The sequence below is a fragment of the Rhopilema esculentum genome, chromosome 3 (genome assembly GCF_057945365.1).
Source record: "Rhopilema esculentum isolate cy_ngs chromosome 3, ASM5794536v1, whole genome shotgun sequence".
NCBI classification, from domain to species: Eukaryota; Metazoa; Cnidaria; class Scyphozoa; order Rhizostomeae; family Rhizostomatidae; genus Rhopilema; species Rhopilema esculentum.
Genome location: NC_142817.1, coordinates 4,826,462 through 4,846,022, shown reverse-complemented (window position 1 = coordinate 4,846,022; position 19,561 = coordinate 4,826,462). Strand labels below are relative to the sequence as shown.

Genomic DNA, 19,561 nt, shown 5'->3' with positions numbered 1-19,561 from the left:
AAGCAGGTAAGTCTAAAAAATATTTTTTGGAGGTACACTTACCTTTCTCTGTGCAGAATAATCAGAAAAAGAGGAAACACCATGTCTTATCTAGGAACAAGAACACGTTGCTGCAGGTGGAACTCGAAAATCAGCTCTTGCTGAAAGCTGGCTAAACAGGCCCACTTACCCACTTGATTATCACAGCTTTTGAATAAAACAGTCCTCATGGCTGTAACCAAGAGCTAAACAAAATTGACGCTTTCTCTTAAGAGAAGTTGAGAATTGAGCAGAAAAATCCATCAACCACATGAATAGCTCTACACTTCGGAGATGGTGCTAGAAGCCAAACCACAATGTGCCGACAATCTCAGAAAAATTCAAGTGTCGACGAATATAAAAACGGTTGTCGACAGATTTCATGAACTCCCTTGTACAGTTTCTTTAAAACTGTTAATGTTTTGAAAATGAATGAAAATTAATGTTTTTATCCGTCAACCAAATCATGTATCCTTTCTTTAAATTAAAAGTTTCGTTAAAGCTTTTCAAATTACTCAAATAAGATATGCAAATGTTTTCATGTTCCTTGCTTGTAGGCCCAGGTACAGTACATCGTTTACTGGCTAAGCAAATTTTAGTTTGGATATCTTCTTTTCAAAGGATCGCGGACAACGTCAAGTTCAAGCATCTCGGGACCGCCGCTTTGACTGAATATCGTGAAAATATATTGTCTTTGTGACGGTGAAAATTGTTGCGCATTTAATGGCTCTGCAAAGCTGCCGAGAGGATTCAGATGTCCCAGGGCAAAAAAACCTACATGCATGCATACATAAATATTTATTTGTTAAAGCAGGTTTACAGCAGAGGAGACCTTGCGACAATTTTTTGCGACCATGCCCTTTAGTTTAGCTTTAAATACATTTCAGAATATTTCTTGAGGTCATTTTCTTTCAACAGTTTAAAAAGTTTTACTATTCTTAGGCATATATTTGTTATGTTTCATTAACTCCATTCTGAAAAATTGAATTTATTACATTATTAGGCCCAATGAAGCCTCGAGGCCTTGGGGCAATTTGCCCTTTGCCCTTTGCCCCCTCTCGGAAGTCCTGGTTATTTGAAACCTTTCAGATGCCTAATAAATCACGAAGTTGGGCGAGGGAATTTTGATAAAGTCTTAAAACAATATATATAAAAATCAACAAAGCACTTTATAGCTCTCACAGAAAAACAGCTATAAAGTCGTTAGAATTACAAAAAAGCTCTTATGATAAATAGCTCCTGATTGGCTGTCTCTTTCCGCTCAAATTTTTATTTCCCAGTCGAAAGTCAGGAGGTTCTTGAATGTAGTTACAGGGGTAGAAAAAGTGGCGGTAAATTCTATAAGGAGCTAGGCAGATGATTGAGGAATGAAATGACCGTAGCTACGAGATACATGTCTTAGGACACTGTGAAGCTTGTTTATCGAGCAGCGTTCTAGTCCTTCCTCTCGATGTGACCATAACCCGTGATTCCTACGCCTGGAAATAAAGAGAGCTGGCGATTTTTCTCATAGCAAGGACTCGAACCCCTTTAACCACCGAGCCATCCTCGCACCTTTACTCAAAGGAGCTAGATACAAGAAATTAGGGAAAATTCCAGGGCAAGTAATCAAAGAAACAGAGCAATTATTAATTTTCTCAAAGCAGCCTTGGCACCACAGGCAGGCACCAATGACTTAATAAGACATTAATCTGTGGATGTAAAACAAACAGAAAATAAAGATGTAAGAAAGGTAGACAGACCCCAAACTTTTTACGGTGCCGCAAGTGATTTGAGACTGTTAGGCTGAACTGAACAATTTTAGCTTTTGACCAGGAAACATATGCTTGAGAGACAGGCAGTGTAACATATGCTTGTTTGCTTTTGGTGAGCAGAGAAATGCTTACTATTATCAGGCACTGCGGAGCAGGGGGGCTGGGGGAGTTTAAGCCCCCAACTTTTTGCAAAAAATGCCAAATATCAAGTAACAAACTACCATTAAAGCCTCTTCTTATACGGTTTTAGCCCCTCCCCCCACTTTTTTTAGACCCTACACCTTTCTCAACGCTTAGCGGTGCCTGATTATGATGAAAAGAGTCTTGAAGCCAGGGCTGCCAAGAGAGAGGGGGCAGGGGGGCGAATTGCACTAGGGCCTTGAGGTATACAGGGGGCCTCTTAAAGTAATGAGTTCTGTTTTAAACTGGAATTTATAAAAAGGAGCATTATTATGATTTAAGAATAGTCAAACATTTAATGAAATGAATTTATTTAAGCTAATAAAAAAGGGCCTGGTTGCAAAAATTTTCTGCTCGCTTTCCTCACAAGGGTCTTTGGCATTTGTCCCAGGGCCTCGAAATCTCTCAGAGGGTCTGCTTGTAGCAACCATAAAAAAGGGAAGACGACATCTAAAGACACCAACAAAGACACATTTGGAAAAGGAAGATTTTATGATAAATTTTTTAGGGTGGGGAAGTTGGAAAAACCTTTGGGTATCAAAATTTCTGAATCAAAATGCTACTGAAGCCTGATTTACACGAGACGAATTTTTTCGTGCGAAGCGAATTTTTCGCCGCGAATGCGCGAAAAATATGCGCAGAAGTGGAGATTAGAAACCATTCCTACTTTTTCGCTGCGAATTTTTTCGCCTTGTAAAATACACCAATCAGAACAGCAATTGAAGACATCTGACACGAACCCAAAGGAAGGTCTAGGCCGAATGGTGCTACGCAATGTAAACATATCTAAATCGAAAGTAAGCAAAACGACAGAAAACTACGCAATGGTTCAAACAACAACATGGGTGAAGAATGAGTAACCTATGACTAGGCCTAAACAATGCTGGGAAAATCCGGCAACTATAACATAAACAATGGAATGGGACGTTTCTAGCAACAGGCGTCTTTGGTGCAATAAACGATAAAAGCTCCTCATATGTAGTTGGTGACATTCGAAAGTAATTATTCCTGACAATGTAAGCGTAAGTCACTTACCAAAAGATGAAACTACCCCTTCTGCAGACGTTCTGAATAAATTTTTCGAACCAAGTACTCCTTTCTTTGCTTTTTTGCTCGCTTTTTTTCAATAACAACAATCTTCGAACAGACGCCATTTTCTTTTGCATTATTCGCGGCGAATTCGCAAAAGAAATTCTGCCAGTGGAAATTAAACTTCGAATTCGCAGCGAATTCGCAGGCGAAAAATTCGTGGCGAAAAATTCGCTTCGCGCGAAAAATTCGTCTCGTGTAAATCAGGCTTGAGGGGGCATAGCAGGGGCGGATCTAGAAATTATTCTGAGGGGTTCTAAAACGTAAGGCTTGGTAACCCAGGGTGTTGCTATGCACAAACTCTGTACCCCTGCTAATAAGCCATAATGAAATGAAAGTCTTCCATAAACTAAAAAGCCTGGATGCCTTGATTTATATAGTAATTTTTGGTTTCAGCTTTTATGCCAATTGAACGCAATTTGCAGCTCGCCCCTCTTATATTCACTTAGGGTACAAAAGTATAGAAACTGTAGTCAAGTATGATATGATGGCCCGCAGTGGCAAAAGGCCCGAGCCCACAAATTTTCAAAGCAAAATTTAATTTTTGACTCTTTGCAGCCATTTATTAGAACTTGATCAGCTTGACCAAAAAAATAACGTGGCTGGTGGAATGAAGCCCTTGAAGTGCAGTGCAAAAGTTGAACACAGGGATTCAAACACAGCATGCATCGACATATGACGCCGAACCAAACAAAGAAGGCCCTGAATGTTTCGCTATGGGCCTGGCGTTTTGAGTATTTTTATGTATTTGAAATTCTTAGAGAAAAAAGTATTCGCAGGAATATAAGTAGGTATAAAAAGGAAACCCCTTTTGGTCAATAATAGTAAGGGCAAGTTTTTGAGATGTTTTTTATGTAGTTCTTGAATTATTAAAAAAAGAATAACAAGGGCTCGGGGCTCGGGCAAGCTTTATCCTCTGAATATAAATCATACCTCATGGTCTATGAATAAGACGTGAAACACGGAGTTGAAACTTGAAACCGTTCTGTTATATAAACCACAGCGTTTACAAGTTCTGCCGTTCCAGCATCGAGCATCAGGTAAAGATCGTCAAAAGATCCACGAAAACATATTGCAAATTTGCGCCTAAGCATTCGTCGCGTGCTGTATCATAATTCAACTCCCCCTGGTCAACCTCAACTCCCCCTGGTCAACCTCAACTCCCCCTGGTCATAAAACCACTTATACATTTGACTGTAGATTGAAGCGAAGAAACTCCCCCTGGTTTGTCGGTATTCTTTGATGTTTTGGATTTTTGAAATCCATGGGTTCTCGCGCCAAAGTTTAGAACCCCTCGACCTGGCACCGTGATTGGCTAGATTCACTTCCACGGGTGCAGAAACTCGTATAATTTACAGGCCACGGGTTCCTTAAGTGGCTGGATATAAGAGGAGACAATGCTTTCCGAGTCTGTAGAATGCTATACAGGACAACCAGGGGGAGTTTCATAACACTTCAATGCATGGACTGAAATAACAATGTTGAACAGTTGTGAGACGGGGCATTGAAGCGGAAATAACAATTTCAGGAGATGTGCATACTTCCCGGTATTATTTAAATGGTTTAAATAATAATAAACAAAATTGCGGTAGAATAAGCTTTAATCCTCAAAAAGTTTGTTCTCAAATCTGAGGGGTGCTCGAGCCCCCTTCGCACCCCACTGGATCCGCCCCTGCATAGTCCCTGTCAATGAGCTAAAAATATTGAAGCTATCAGCACACCAAAATTAACACAAATAAAGAGTGAATCACAATAATTACTCTGACTTCAAGAAAGTTGAAATTGTCTACAAAATTGCTATTAAATATCAAAGAAATTAAGAAAAAACTCTTTAGAATCGCTTGACATGCTAACTTGAGCTGTGCTTTTAGCTCAATATTTTAGGAACAAAGAATACTATGATAAAAGTGTGTTGTGGAAAATAGTCTAGAGGGGAAAAAAAGGACAACAAAAGAAATCTAACAACATGTTTTAGTCTTTTCTATGTTAAAAATATCCATTAATTTAATAAAACATTTTTAGGTGCTGATTAGAAATAACTACAACGAATTGAGACATAAAATCTGTAAAATATGACAAGGTGAGACATGTTTTTTTCACAATGATACTTTAGATAATTTTGAGTGCCATTTAGTTATGTGAACAAACACATAAAATCAAATGTGAATCAAAGTAGCACCTTATAACCAGAGAATAGTTCTTCTATGTTTTTTAAAGAGCACCAGCATCCTGCAACATCTTCTTCAGTTTTCCTTGAGACTGCAACTGTTTACACTCTGATCCACCACCAATGTATTTTCCAGCAATAAAAACCTGAGGGACCTACAAGAAAAAAACCCATTATTGACAATGTAACATTGAGAAAACCTGAAACAACAGTTGTTGTGAAAATTTACCAAGCTTCAATACTCCTTATTTAGGGCCATCGTCATGGTGGGGGGGGGGGGGGGTTGAGTTTCTTCAACAAATTATCAGACCTGTCAGCAAATAAAGGATGGCTCACTCAAATTAAGGATGTCTGGGCACCCCTGCCCTTGAGCACAATAGCTAGCCATGGCACTGTGCTTATTTCCTGAGCAAATGTTCTCCTTGTTCTGTTGAGTCCCATCCAAAATATCCTGGTAATTCTATCAATTCATATTTAGGTTGTCATAGCATTATTGCGTGTAATATTCTTATTCTTTTATTCCAATAAAAAGAGGGATTGAATGCTTTACTTTTGATTCATTCGAAACAGGGGTGCAGTGCAAGTTAAAGTTTTAGATATGGCTTGGGAGAGATAGAGTTTCCTATAATTTAGCTCAAGTCTCAACATTCCTGGAGAAATAGGTGTGTTGGAAAGGGGCTCTAGCCCTTCCTTTCTCTAGCTGTTGCACCCTGGGTTTGAAAGCAAAAAGTTTCTACACAATTTTGAGAAAAAGGAGGTCATTTGCACACAAGTCTAAATGCAACAGCCTCACAGCAAACAAATTCAGGCATGTAAATACTTGGGGTTTGGGTATGTCAGACCCCAATCTTTGAAACTCTTCGAATTAGAAAGAAAACTTACAAGCATCAAATAATCTTAGTCATAATTCAAATGCCTGTTAACATCAGAGAATAATCTTTATGCACGGAAATCTCTAAGTTCAGAAAGGTAGTTCAATCAAACATTATAATTTCAAGGTTCTGTAATTGGAGGTTTATTAGGATTCTAGTAAAAAAATACCATTGAATTCCAAACTGGAAATTTTATTTCTTGTGCGAAAAAGTTAATTTTGCAAATTTGCAACTGTGTGCCTGAAAATACGCACATTTAGAAACTGGTTGTGTTAAAAACATAGAATTTTATTAAATAAGGACTTTACGCAGCCAATGTTGCAAAAGCACACTGCTGAAAAATTTAAGTGCACAGGCAATTTATAGAAGGGGCATGCAGAGCCGCGGAGAGGATTTATGGGCCCTGGGTCAGGACAAAAGATAAATGGTAAAACTTGTCTAAAGCATATGTTTCTAGGGGCATGGGGAATGCTCCCCCAGGAATTTTTTAAAATGATGGTTGCTTAAATTGCCATGGTAGCTATTTTGGTGGCTAAAATTGCCATGGCGGCTATTTTGGTTGCTAAAATTGCTATGGTGACTAAACTTCTCTGGCTTTTTCTTCTGTTTCTTTTTTATATAATTTGAGCATAACTGATATTTAAACACCATAATGCATAAAAATGAAATTTCTTAGAAATTTTTAAGTCTTAGAAAATGGAAAATTATTAATTTGTTAACTAATTTATCACTACCAACACACTGTTGCAAATAGATGCGCATGCAATAGTGTAAATCTATATAGCATGCATGTTGCTGTAGGTTGTCTGCTGCAATCACATTTTTTGGCAACATTCAGAAGCTTTCAACTTCTTTAGCCCAAGCTCACAAAGATGAGAAATCATTAACAAAAATATTTTTAACACTCAAACTGGCTCTACCTTACTTCATTCATAGACTTTGGTCATCATTGTCTCTATTCATGACAGTTTGTGGTATTATTGAGAGGCTGGATTATTGCTCAGAAATTTTTCAAATTGAATATTATTTGTGGGCCCCTATAGCCAAGGGCCCATGGGTCAGTGACCCCCCTGACCCCCCTTCTCTTCAGCACTGGGGGCACGACAAAGTTTCCAGTCTGGATTGATTTGTTGTCAGACGGAAATTTGTACCATTCACCCTTCCATTTTATTTCAAAGAATCTTGTGAGCATACTTTGAAAGTTCTGCAGTATGCAAGCCCATAACTTTTAGGGGCATACGACTCATGCCTCCCCAAAAAAATTGGCATGATAGACACTTTAAGAATAAAGGGACCACGCCCATTTGCCAGTCTGCAGAGTATGGCATGTGCACACCGGAGATATTTTTGTGCAAAACCTGTTGCACACCCGTATTTTTGGGTGTGGCAACTAAGATGGGTGTGGCTTGGTGTGGTCCCATAGAAAATGTCAGCTGATAAAAACAAGCACAGTTGTGTATGAAAAATTTGAGATATCATGAATCTTACTTGACAAATATACAAATAAAAACTTGCGCTATCTTCAACAGTATACTTCACACGCATTTTTACGGTGAAATGCAAATTCACAAATTTTAACCACAACAGGGGAAAATAGTCGGTGCACACCAGCACACCAGACATTTTTGGTGGTGCACACTGGCACACCAGGCTTTTTGCTCGTGCACACCGGAGATCTCGTCGAAAAGTGCCATACTCTGCAGACTGGCCATTTGAGGAGCCACGTGCCCACTGATCTAGGAATATTTCTATGCCGTTAGTGCACTTTCTTCTACTGCATTTAGGATGAGTGAGAAAAGCGAATTTAAGTATAATTATATAGTGCATACTGTTCTCGAGCCTGTCTTGCTTTTGAGATAATCCTGAATATCAGAACAATCACTTCTGTCTTCTAACTCTAGCACCGTGAAGTTACTTAGGCCGGCTTTCTTCAGCGCATCTTTTGCCATGTTACAAAAGGGGCAGTAGGTCTTTGAGAAGACCATCACCTTATTTTCTGCAATCATTTTATCGACGAGCTGTTTATGTGCCATTTCTATGGTTTCTTGATCAATCAAAACTCTCCTTTGAGCACACTGAGCACTGAACAGCTCAAGAACTGCTGATATAGCATTAATCGGCAGAAATGTAAAACGATAGCTACCCAAAACGAGGGCGATTCAGCATGGCTTACTAAACTGTCATGTCATGGCCACCATTCCCAGTGAAGAAGTTACTGCATCAAGCAATGCCCAGGATGAAGTTGAAATATCGCCTAACTGGGTCTTACATGGATGGTAAGACAAAAGCAGTCTTCAAATGAGAAAGTTACCCTTTTTTGTCCTTAACAAGTTTTGTGTAATTACGCACACAAAACTTGCTTATGCTTGCTTTTAATGACCAGCAATATTTGCACCTCTACCAGATTGGAATCTTTGAAAGATGCGCGGGGGATCTGTTGCATGTCCATGAAAATTGCGCATTTGCAAATAGCACAGATGAAACTTTGTGCGGCTGAGACTAATTACCGTAAAAACAGAGTATGTGACTTTGGGTATACATTTGCAGAGAAAAACATTAGTAACATCATTAGTGTTGTGATAAAAAAAATAGCAAAGATAAACATTTTTGATAATTCCTAAAAGTAAGAGCGAGAGGGACCCAACCAGATGAGAATTGTTTCCGTAAACCAAAAACTGCTCAAACTTTAAAACTTTGTGCATGGTTGGTAATAAATTAGATCATCCTGTTCCATGTGTATTTTATTCCCAAAAGGCAGGGGCGTCGCCAAAGAAAGGTACAGGGGAATGCGGTACCCCCAACACTTTGTCCTTTGGCACATTAAGGATTTTTGCCTGGCAGAAGATGGATATTTTGTAGTCATCCTGTAACCAGTCATAAAAGCAGCATTTTTTTACCACACCCTTAAAAAGTGTGACACGCCCTTTTTTGTCAGCTTAATAACTTCTTTACCTTTCTAAAATAAATTTTTGGTTTCACTGGATTCTAGGCAATGAAAATATGCCCAAATACATTTAACCTCTTGAAGCCTATGAAAGAACAGTGTAGCAGACCATGTTATTTTAATTAAACCTCAAATGATATTTTTATCAATTTTTTGCAAAAAGTTATAATTTTTCAGGCCTGTATAGATCAATTTGCAGCTATGCAAAGCCAAAATCGTACTTGTTTTGCAGCTTGGTGCATGCAAGGCAGGCCTTGCATAGGTTTTGTTACAGCAGATAAAATTCTGAAGCTTCTCAAAAAGTTTTAGCTTGATTCACATGCGGTGATGGACAAAATCAATATGATTGTTTCAAAATTTTTGATAATTATCAGGACTGCTTAAGGCCTAATCTGCAGAGAATTGAAGTTACATTTATTAATCCCATGCCCAGATGGTGCGCATCAAAATTCTCACATTTAGTCATTTATGCACAAATAAGATAAATAAAAACAGACAAAGGCACTGTTCAACTTTTGACCCAAAGTCTGTCATGTAGACGCTTCTGTAAGAAGAGTTTTCCATTTCGGGTTACTTAATTTAACTGAGTAACGAAATAGTGCTGAAAGTATTGATCTTATCAATCCAATTGGTCCATGATTATCATATTTTTTCAGCTCTGAATTATCTGTTGATAGAAGAAGCTTTCTCAATTCTATTCAACAGGAACCTACTGAAACGAAATGACAAATACTCACCTTTGCCTGGAGATCTTAAAGATAAGATTACATATAAGATAATGAGTGATGCTAGAGATTTGATATATGATAAAGGGTTGGTACACAAAACACCTGTTATAGATGGAAGGTATTTGCTTGGACCAGGAACAAAGAACCTAATGCAGCAGGTTAGAGGCTTTGAAATGAAATGTGAAAACATGCAGTGTAGTGGTAAGTTCCACTTATATTTGTTTCTTAATAATTCATTGAACTTTAAAATAGCAGAAAAATATGAAACATTCCTTTTTTATGAACTTGCAAATGGCTTGTAAAAATGAAACTGAAACATGTTGTTGTTAGAAAAAGACTTTTTGTTATTCATTTATAAAATCATTCTTGATATTTTGATATCTTATCTAAATTTATCTTACTTTAGGCTCCTTTAAAATGAGAGGTGCATCCTACCAGTTCTCACAAATTGAGGACATTTCTGAAGAATGTTTGATCACTATATCAGCTGGAAATTATGGAACATCATTCGCAACTCTAGCTAAAGAACTTGGTGTTGCTCAACAAGCGTATGTTTACATGCCAAAAACTGTACCACTTACAAGAAAACAGCGAATTGAGGTTATTTGACACATTATAATGAAAAGTGGCAGAAATAGAATAAAAATGGTATTTTCAGGCACGTTATGAATGAAAAATAGTCATGAACAAAGCAATGCAGCAAGAATTCAATGTACTAAGATTAATACTATTATATTTTGCCCCAGCAAACAGGGCTTCATCTGAGTAAATTTAGTGAAAATTTGCTGCAAGAAGATGAATCATTTCAAGGTTACAATATTAAATTGAGTAGCTAAATAGTTGCTGAAAATATTGACCTTGTCTTTCCAATTTGCCCATGATCACAGAGTAAATTTACACTAAATCTACTCTTATGAAGCCCTGTATGCGAGGGCAAAATATAAGTATTTACTCAATTTAAATTATCTCATTACATTGGATTCTTGTTGTGGTATTGCTTTCTTCTTATCTATTTTTTTGCATTATTACTCATCGCAAGATTCACAGTATCTAGTGGACAGCATATCCTGCATTTCTTCCTTCTTACACAAGTTATGAATGGCTCCAACTCTTAAAATTTTCTAGTTTTGCAGATCATTTATTAGACATACTAATGCTTGGAACACCAGTTCTTTGTGGGATAAGTATAGGAAGACATTAGTCAATTTTTCCTTAAAGCAGATGTTTTCTTGAAAGTGGACTTTAGATTCTAAGCAGAATTTTCTGTCAAAGCGAGAATCATTCCTTTCTTTCAAGATTCCAGTTAGCATTTGACACTAGCAATTTTGTATTTAAGGTAAGTGCCTTCTTTTGTGTTGATTTTTTATACAGAAGCATTACACAACATTTTTGCTCATATTTAAAGGCATTTGGTGTCAGTGTCAACTGTAATTACCCTCAAGAAAGTTTAATGGATGGAATTAGTGAAAAACAGAGGTTGTTGAGGAAGAGTGGAATGAATAGCAATTTCTTGCACCCATTTGATGACATCAATGTGATTATAGGTCATGGAAGGTATTTCCTATTTTAATGACTACTTTCTAATGCTAAATGATGTGTTGCATGACTCATAAAATAAACCTGCATAATATTTGCCCTTTCTGACCTAAAGTAGGCTTGTTCCTTTTGTTTTTTCTCTGAGCATGTGCCTTTGGACAGGGGTTGTAAAAGCAGGGGCTGTCAAATCAGGGGCTGTAAAAGGGCTTACCCTTGTTACCCCCCCTCCACTTACTCCAAATGTTCTTCTTGCTGTTGACTTTAGGTATCTTTAGCCCCCAGATGTTTTAGCCCGACCAAATCAGTACTTTGATTTGTAAGTCTAGGACACCCCATAGATTTTTTTGCAAAAGACAAAATTTTTGAAAGAAAAAAATTTGCCTTTTGCATCAAAAATCTGCTGTGTGCTAGGGTTAAGCCTTTCCACTTTATGAATATTCATTCCTTTTGCCTTGTTGTCAGCTTTCTGAAAGTGTAGATCATTATCATATCCTTTAGTATTTGCCTTTATATATTTTAGAAATGAAATATTATCAATTGGGAGTCTTCTGCTTCAACTAACAATTAATATTCCACAGGATGTCTTCATAGAAATCATTTCAGCATTTCATAAATTTCAGTGCTGGCCTTGAGCTTTTGGAACAAGTCCCAGATGCTGACATTGTTCTAGTCTGTTGTGGAGGAGGTGGATTTTTGGCTGGAGTAACAGCAGCAATTAGGTTGTCTGGCAACAAGAAAACCAGGGTTTATGGCGTTGAGCATACCATCTGTGAGTTGAAATATTTGATAAAATATTTGAAGGATTGTAAATTGAAGCATTACTGATAATCAAATTATTATCTTTAACTGTTTTTTCCTCTCTAGAATGTAGCACTATATCACTAGAATGTATAATGGCACTTTATCCATAAATTTCTGCAGAGGAATCACTTTGCAGTCCTTTTTATTAACAAACTTTTATCTAGCAGGCAAGCTAGAGTACGAGGTTAGCTGCACTTCTTTCATTTGCTGCAGGGCTTTGCCAGTGTTGCCACAATTAGACCTCATGTTAAACCTTTCTTTTCAGCATGTACCATGTTTGACAGCTTACATAGCAACAAAATTGCCCACATGACGGAAAACCCTTCAAAGACAATCTGCCATGGAATTTCTGCTCCATTCACAGGTTCAAAATGCAACATTTGAGTCATAATTGTTTTCAAAACATAGTTAATAAATTTTCATGTTATTTAATTGCCAGAATGAAAGACTAGAGCAGGTTTGGTTGCAAGTTTATCAACAATATCACCTAAAGAGGTATGTAGAAAGGAAATGGAAAAGCAAGATTCAACAGTATCAAAACGAAAACTCCAAAGAAAAAAAAGTGGAACAAAATACATTCTGTAGGATTGTAGATGAAAAGAAAATTTCTTAAAAGATCCTTGAGAGCTGCATTTGGTACTTGTCTTGTTTAAAGAGAATAACCAGACCCAAATTCTGGTATTCTAAAAATGTTGAATTCAATTCAGTTTTGCATGACCTTTGAGCTGTATCCAAGGACATAAATTGTTTGCAGTGTTTGGTAACAAAGAGCGGTTTCATTTTGATCAAAATCAGCAAGTTTTTATATCTGCTAATTCTAATTCTTTAATGGTTGCTTTATATCTGCAATGCATTCCAGGTCATATTGTGTATTCCAGGTCAAATACCCTTCAAGATTTTCCGAGCCCTTGGGGATGGGGTTATAAAGATCACTGAAGAAGAAGCATTAGGGTATGTCTATAAACAAGATTTGTGATTATTAATACAGCTTTGTTCCCCTGGTTTTTATTCAAGCCAAATAATTTTAATTACATATTTCTTACACAACAGACCATGAATTAATGGAATTTTGTTTCTGTGCCTAAGCAGGGTGAACTATATTTTAGGCACTGAACATGCATCATGCAACAGCGCTATTGTTTTTATATATTATATTTTGGCACATACACATCTTACAGCACATAACCTAAACTGTTATTATCTGCTATACCGGCAGATATCCATGCCATACTGATACAAATAAACATAAAAATTTCAGGGCAGTTAAGCTTCTCTACAAAGTGGGTTTGGTAGTGGAGCCCTCTGGTGCAGCAGCAGTTGCAGCAGTGCTGTCAAACAAAGTTCCTGACATCAAAGGTAAGAAAGTTGTGGCTTTTATCACAGGTGGAAATGTGACCCCTGAAGAGCTTACTAAATGTGGAGTGTAAAATAGACTTGGAACATTGAATAGCAGAACTGATCTTAGGGATTCTAAACATGTGTGTTTCTAGTCTTTAGTCATTTCATTTGATTTCCTTTTTATCATATTCAGTCAAGCCTGTTAAAATTCCACTTCTAAAATTTAATTGTCTATGTAAAGCAACCTCCACCTCCAGTAAAAATTCCTTCAAAATCAAACCTCAACTTTCCTTCATACTCTTTCTGTCTCATCTATGATTATAATTAACTAATTAATTAGTTACGATAATTAAGGTTCCTGTAAAGCCACCTTGATTTACATTCACATGACCATTTTTTATCATTTGGTAAATTTTTATGTAAGTAAGGCAACCAACAAATTCCATACATGTTAGACTATTTTTACAGGTTTGACTACATTTTCTCAAAGCTGTGTAGGTCATGATTCTTAATTGTAATACAACTGGTTTCGTATCAAATATGAAACTTTGAAGTAATTCATAAAATTAGAAATAAAGGATATTTTATCAAAAAGATAATCATAGATGTTTTACATTTTCTGGCAATATATAATTGGTAATGGTAATAGGGTTTTCGCAACAATTTATGAAATTGTGTACTGGTGATTTATCAATGAGATTTTTCTTAATGACATAATTTTCCTGAAAGTGATGTCAGAAAGCACAACATTCTCTATTTGCATTTTGTATGCTGATGTGAGACTGACAACTTGTTTTAAGATAAGAAGTAGCTTAAATAGCTTAAGTTGTCAGTAAGAAGTAGCTTAAATAAATTTTGCTACACAATGAAGGCAAAATACACGTTCCTCTAATTAAAAAGGGCATATGTGTATTAACTGGGCAACAGTCACTTTCTTAAGATGCCGGAAATGATAGTATTTGTTTTACCTGCAGGATTTGCCAAGTGTAGTATCCACCCCCCCCCCCCCCTCCCAAAGTAAGTGTTTAGCCACAAAACAATGTATCAATGTGTGTATCAATTCCAAAATATGAAATGGAATAGATGGAATATATGAAAACTGCTTATCCACATCACTGCACAATCAAAACTAGTTGTATGCAAATGGGTAATAATACTAAAGGGTAAAACACACAAAACTCACTAAACCTTGCACTTTAGGGGGATTTAATTGTTAATGGTTTTAATATTTGGAAATGCCCCCCCCCCATGAATACCCATGCAAAGTTAATTTGTTTGAAAGATATCTGATATTTGTTTGAAGCCAAAACTTAGCAAAGTAACTTCAAACATGATATTAATTAGTTATTTGACCAGGCAACACTGCCTCTTTGTTTCTATGCATGGGTAGTAATGCTGGCAATTGATATAAGGACGATAACCTACAAAAAACATGTTAGCCAGCAACCCAACCTGATGATTAATAAGAAACAAAATATGTATTGGGATAACTGATACAAAAATTTCAACATTCTGAATATTTACCAACAAAACTCTTGGACTGCTTTGCTGCTGCTTGGAACACCAAAATTAGTGTAAACAATTTCACAAAGAATGTTAGTAAACAATTCACAATTCAATGCAGGTCAACAAAATAAACAAAAAAATATGTTTAATTTGCAGCTTGCTTCTCTAAAACAGCTTTTCAGTATGGTAAGCATTAGGACCAATGAACTACAAACATACAGTCTGCTATTTACATCTTTATGAATTACATGGGAACAATATTTGTACAACCAACTCATCAAAATGATGTTTCTATTCATACAGCTTACATTGATTGTGTCTCAGATATTAATTATATCTGCCTAAAAATACAGTGCTACACTGAGCAGAGAAAAGACTTTTAAAGGGCTTATACAAAATCAAGGCTTTGTCTGCTACCAATGAAAAGCTTAGATACAGTTTAAAATTTGAGAAAGTAAAAACCCAACAAATAAACAACCATTCATTTATGGAGGAGTCTTTTTAATTAGTTTTCTGATAAACAACTTATGATTTTAGGCATCAGTGGAAAACTGATTGTTAATAATCAAATATGAAATTCACTGTAATTCCTGCTTTGCTATTAATATTTTTTTCTACCAGTTCGTGTGAGATAAACTGGTAGCAGAATCAGTTGTTTTATTTACTCTTGACTTGATCTGAACACACTTAGATGTCTGCTGATCACAAATTAGAAGTCTGTGGACCTTTTTAGGACTACAATTGTGCCTCAATTATCATGAACAAGATTGGCTTCTACTTAAAACATTTTAACAGAGTTCAAGATATGGTAGGAGTTCACAATATGTTAGGCCAATTATTCAGAATTCAAGCCATAATGTTTCAAGACATTCTTTCGTGTTAATAAATATTTGTTTCTTGACATCTGCATTGCTCTAAAACAAGTTCTCTGTAACCCTACATATGTTGAAATTTGAAAAAAGAACTTAATGTTGAGCTGATCAAAATAAAGTAGAAGTCGCTGTTCATGAAGATAAATATGAAGAGACTAATATGATCTACCCTCGAAAGTGTTGATTGTATGTCTGAGCTTGCCGATATATAGGTGAATTGCTCCCAATATTTTTGCTTCTTTGAAGGGATGATTGTAATTCTTGAGAATGATATGAGAAATTTGTTGTCTAAATGAAAGATAAATAAAATTAAGAAAAATATAATGTAGTGTAATGAACTAAAAAATATTGAAATGAAGTGAACAGCACTGAACATATGATATATATAATTACTATTTGTATCATAATCAAAATCACGAGTGTCTTAATATTGACCAAATATTTTTATATTTTCTTTGACAAAATGCATATATCTGACAGTAATGACTTTTGTATGAAGTTGATGCTAGATATGAAAACATCTATACTTTTGACTCAACACACTGATTGCTAATATACCATCTTTGAATCAAAAAAATTTTTCTGCAGGCACTTAAAGATATTTCATTTGGTGTGCAATAACAAACCATTAAAACAATAAGCAGAAATTAATTAACTGTCATATCAAAAGTCTAGAGCATACAAAGAGGTTTTCCACTAAAACTGCCAAAATTTAATCAATATAGAATTGGATTTCTTTGACAAAATATCTGCGTGGTTGACTGGATAAAAAAAATTATACCACTGTTTTCTACTACTCGTTTAAATTTAAGGGCAAGAATTTGGGAGCATACTTCAGCAATAACAAAGAGCTGTGAAAATACCCTACATTTCTATTCAGAAAAAATTATTGTGCTAAGATCAATTTAATTCAATTTCCTATGATAGTTCTTAACTAGTTAAATATACATATTGACAATGAAGCAACAACAGCATCTAGAAGTAAAAAGTGAGTTTAAATTACCTGCTGAGTAAGTATTTGGGTGGGATTGTAATTATAATGCTTGCGAGGATCTTTTCTTGACATGGTCTCTGATTCAGGTTGACAAACTATAGCTTGACTTGTAACAGGTGTTACCTCGCCATCAACTTCCATAAATTCTGAAAGAACAATTATTATTTATGATTATCATTCAACCTTAAACTTTTAATCTTGATTACTCCAATCTTAAAGACTTCTGATACTTCCATTCCAACTACCTGATAGAATGGCTTGGAATATTGAAGTATTTAAATGGAAATAAATATACAATAAAAACCAAAAACAGGATGCTGTCTTCTGTTTGATGCTTGCTATGATGAGATTATGTAATGCGAAATATTTGCCTGTTTTTTAAAAAAAATGATCAGCTTTCAGTGTTCACAGTGCATATTTCTGTAACAATAGCCTGATGATCGCATTAAGTGTGAAACTTGGGGTAGCAACTTAGAACCACCCTGTTCTATACACCAAAAGCATGTACAGCTTTGCCTATACAGTAATGAGCACTTTATGACAGACTGGTTTCAGCATTTTTTATAAAATGATTTCTTACATAGATCTGTTTATATTTACTTTTGTTTTCAATCTGGATTTTCAAATGTTTGTTTTTATATAGAATAGACCAGCAAGAAAGAGAAGTATTAGTTTGGACTTCTAATGTTCAGAGAGGCAGTCTTGCCTTTTAGTTTAATGTGCTGCCCAAAAAGCAGAATAAAGAGTAGTAGATATAATTAGCAGTGACAAGGAGAGTTGTTTTGAAAACCTTTAAAACCTTTGCAAAGTAAGCACAGGGCTGAACTGAGTATTGAGAACAGGTCTTAAAGCATTGACATGTTGGAAAAGGTTCCAAAAAACTTAGAAACTAGGAAATCCAAAAGTAATTTTCTACTTTCTCTTGCCTCTTCTCAAGGTTACTCTGCTCAAGACCATCAATTATTAATCTATTTGTTACTATCCGCTTGGTTTGGAAGTTGCTACTAGTTTTATCAAATGAGTGAAAGGTATCAATTTTTGATATTGAGAATCTCCTGCCAAGAGACAGAAATCTTGACACAGCAGTCAGTTGTAAGAGTTTGACCAATCAAAAAGAAATAAGAATAATTCAGTTACTACAAGTTGTGTCAAATTACTATCACTGGGTTGTGTGCTTGATTTTTTGGGTTTAACTGTTTGCTTATTTGAATCAGTAGCAACAAACAAGACTACAGCCCAACCAGAAATTAGAAATGTTTGAAAATTTCTAAAACTAAAAGCTAGCTAGGTAGCTAAGTAGAAGAAAAACTAAGCAATTCAGCAACTGAAAAAGGGTCTAAATTTAACAATCAAACAAAGGTCAACAGTTACAATATAATGTCATTGACTTAGGCTAGGCTGCTTACCATGTGGTTGCAGATCATGAGCGACCAGGGGAAAGTTTTGATATGATAGGCTGGTACCAGGTTTTACTATAAATAGAAAATTGGTATGAAAAAAGCATCTGCTACACTGCATTACAGATAATATGATTACGCTGCCTAAACAGCTTAAAATAATGTTAAATACAAATGTAATTGTAACAATTGCTTCTCAAAAAAAATAAAACATGGGATCAATTAAGTTGTATGCTTGAGAGCTAAGGATATGGTGGCAGGAATGGGAAGGGTTTTTGAGGAGTGTTTGCAATAATCAAATGAACAGTCACAGATCACCCGAAACGGCTTTACAAAATTTGTGGTTCCCAAGAATGTTATTTAGAAATGATATTACCTATAGCATTTCTTATTAGAAAATAAGACAAAATCAAATGAATTACACAAAAAATACCTTCATCATTAGGCATTGTTTCTGCAACAAAATCTTCACTTGGGCTTACAGGTTCAAAAAGGGGTTCAGTTGATGGAGTTTGAATAGGTATCTGTGATGACATGAGAGTTGTCATGGAAACTGAGTCAGACGATGAAGTAGTTAGAGTCACATCTTTACCAGAGAGTGGTGTGAAGCCAGTGGATAGTGACAAAGTGCGTGGTGTTAAAAGGGAATCAGTGTCAGTAAAAAGAATTGACTGAGATAAAGTTTTAGCAGCCAATCCTTCATTGATTGTTGAAGCACAATGTATAAGAGTTGCAGCTGGCTTCGTTTTCTTTCTGTTGCGATATTCTCTCAGAGACATCTAAAAATAATTTAAATTTGTTAGTTAATAATAGATGGGCAAATTGTAAGATTTCATGGTAAATTATAGGAAGAGTGAAACAAAACAGCACAGCAGACCAAATGACAAATAATTTTAAATGCACTTTAAAGCCCAGTTGATACTTGCAATTTACAAAAGAATTCTTACTAAATTCAGGAATGCATTCTCAAGTTTTAGGACATAATGCTGAGACCTTATTTTAAAAGATCAACATAACTACGTATGTTTATCATTGGAGATCAACAGAGTCTTAAAATCTACAGCCTGGTAGTTACTTACTGAGGTAAGACATAACACGGCAAAAAATGTGAATAACATTTCTAATACTACTTTAAAAGCATGTATGGCACATAGAAGTGCTAACAAAATAAACCAAGCAAACTGCAAAAACCAGCAGTAGAATTTGCCAGTTACATTTTTGGCCCACTGACTCTGTCTTTTTCAGATCCCTCGCTGTAGTAATATTAGCCTTGAAACCAACTTACAATTCCACAAATTAATATTTTCTTTTCCGTATAAGGACCAAAAACTACTTATTTTAATTTGCCAAAGATTTGAAAGTTTT

The 19,561-nt window shown here is 35.8% G+C and overlaps 3 protein-coding genes across 4 annotated transcripts in view; 1 reads left to right on the top strand and 2 right to left on the bottom strand.

Moving 5' to 3' along the window:
• Positions 1-5,010: 5,010 nt before the first annotated feature.
• Positions 5,011-8,113, bottom strand: LOC135692459 (uncharacterized). The gene is made up of 2 exons (XM_065210585.2): positions 7,910-8,113; positions 5,011-5,363 (listed from the first exon to the last, which is right to left on the bottom strand). The coding sequence occupies exons 1-2, from the start codon at positions 8,111-8,113 to the stop codon at positions 5,253-5,255; spliced, it is 315 nt and encodes a 104-aa protein (XP_065066657.1). The 3' UTR covers positions 5,011-5,252.
• Positions 8,114-8,210: 97 nt separating this feature from the next.
• Positions 8,211-15,003, top strand: LOC135692452 (serine racemase). Its single transcript, XM_065210576.2, has 8 exons — positions 8,211-8,356; positions 9,730-9,953; positions 10,159-10,352; positions 11,158-11,306; positions 11,909-12,057; positions 12,355-12,453; positions 12,968-13,040; positions 13,348-15,003. Exons 1-8 carry the CDS (start codon positions 8,268-8,270, stop codon positions 13,514-13,516), a joined length of 1,146 nt encoding a protein of 381 aa, XP_065066648.2. The 5' UTR covers positions 8,211-8,267; the 3' UTR covers positions 13,517-15,003.
• A 146-nt stretch (positions 15,004-15,149) lies between these two features.
• LOC135692442 (uncharacterized) overlaps positions 15,150-19,561 on the bottom strand; it is a 33,934-nt gene continuing 29,522 nt past the window's right edge. For both annotated transcript variants that reach the window (XM_089110763.1, XM_089110766.1), the window contains 4 exons: positions 18,630-18,975; positions 18,206-18,271; positions 16,809-16,945; positions 15,150-16,093 (listed from right to left, as the gene is read on the bottom strand). In XM_089110763.1, coding sequence (XP_088966889.1) covers positions 15,971-16,093; positions 16,809-16,945; positions 18,206-18,271; positions 18,630-18,975 — 672 coding nt within the window. In that variant the 3' untranslated portion in view covers positions 15,150-15,970. The remainder of the gene's footprint in view (positions 16,094-16,808; positions 16,946-18,205; positions 18,272-18,629; positions 18,976-19,561) is intronic.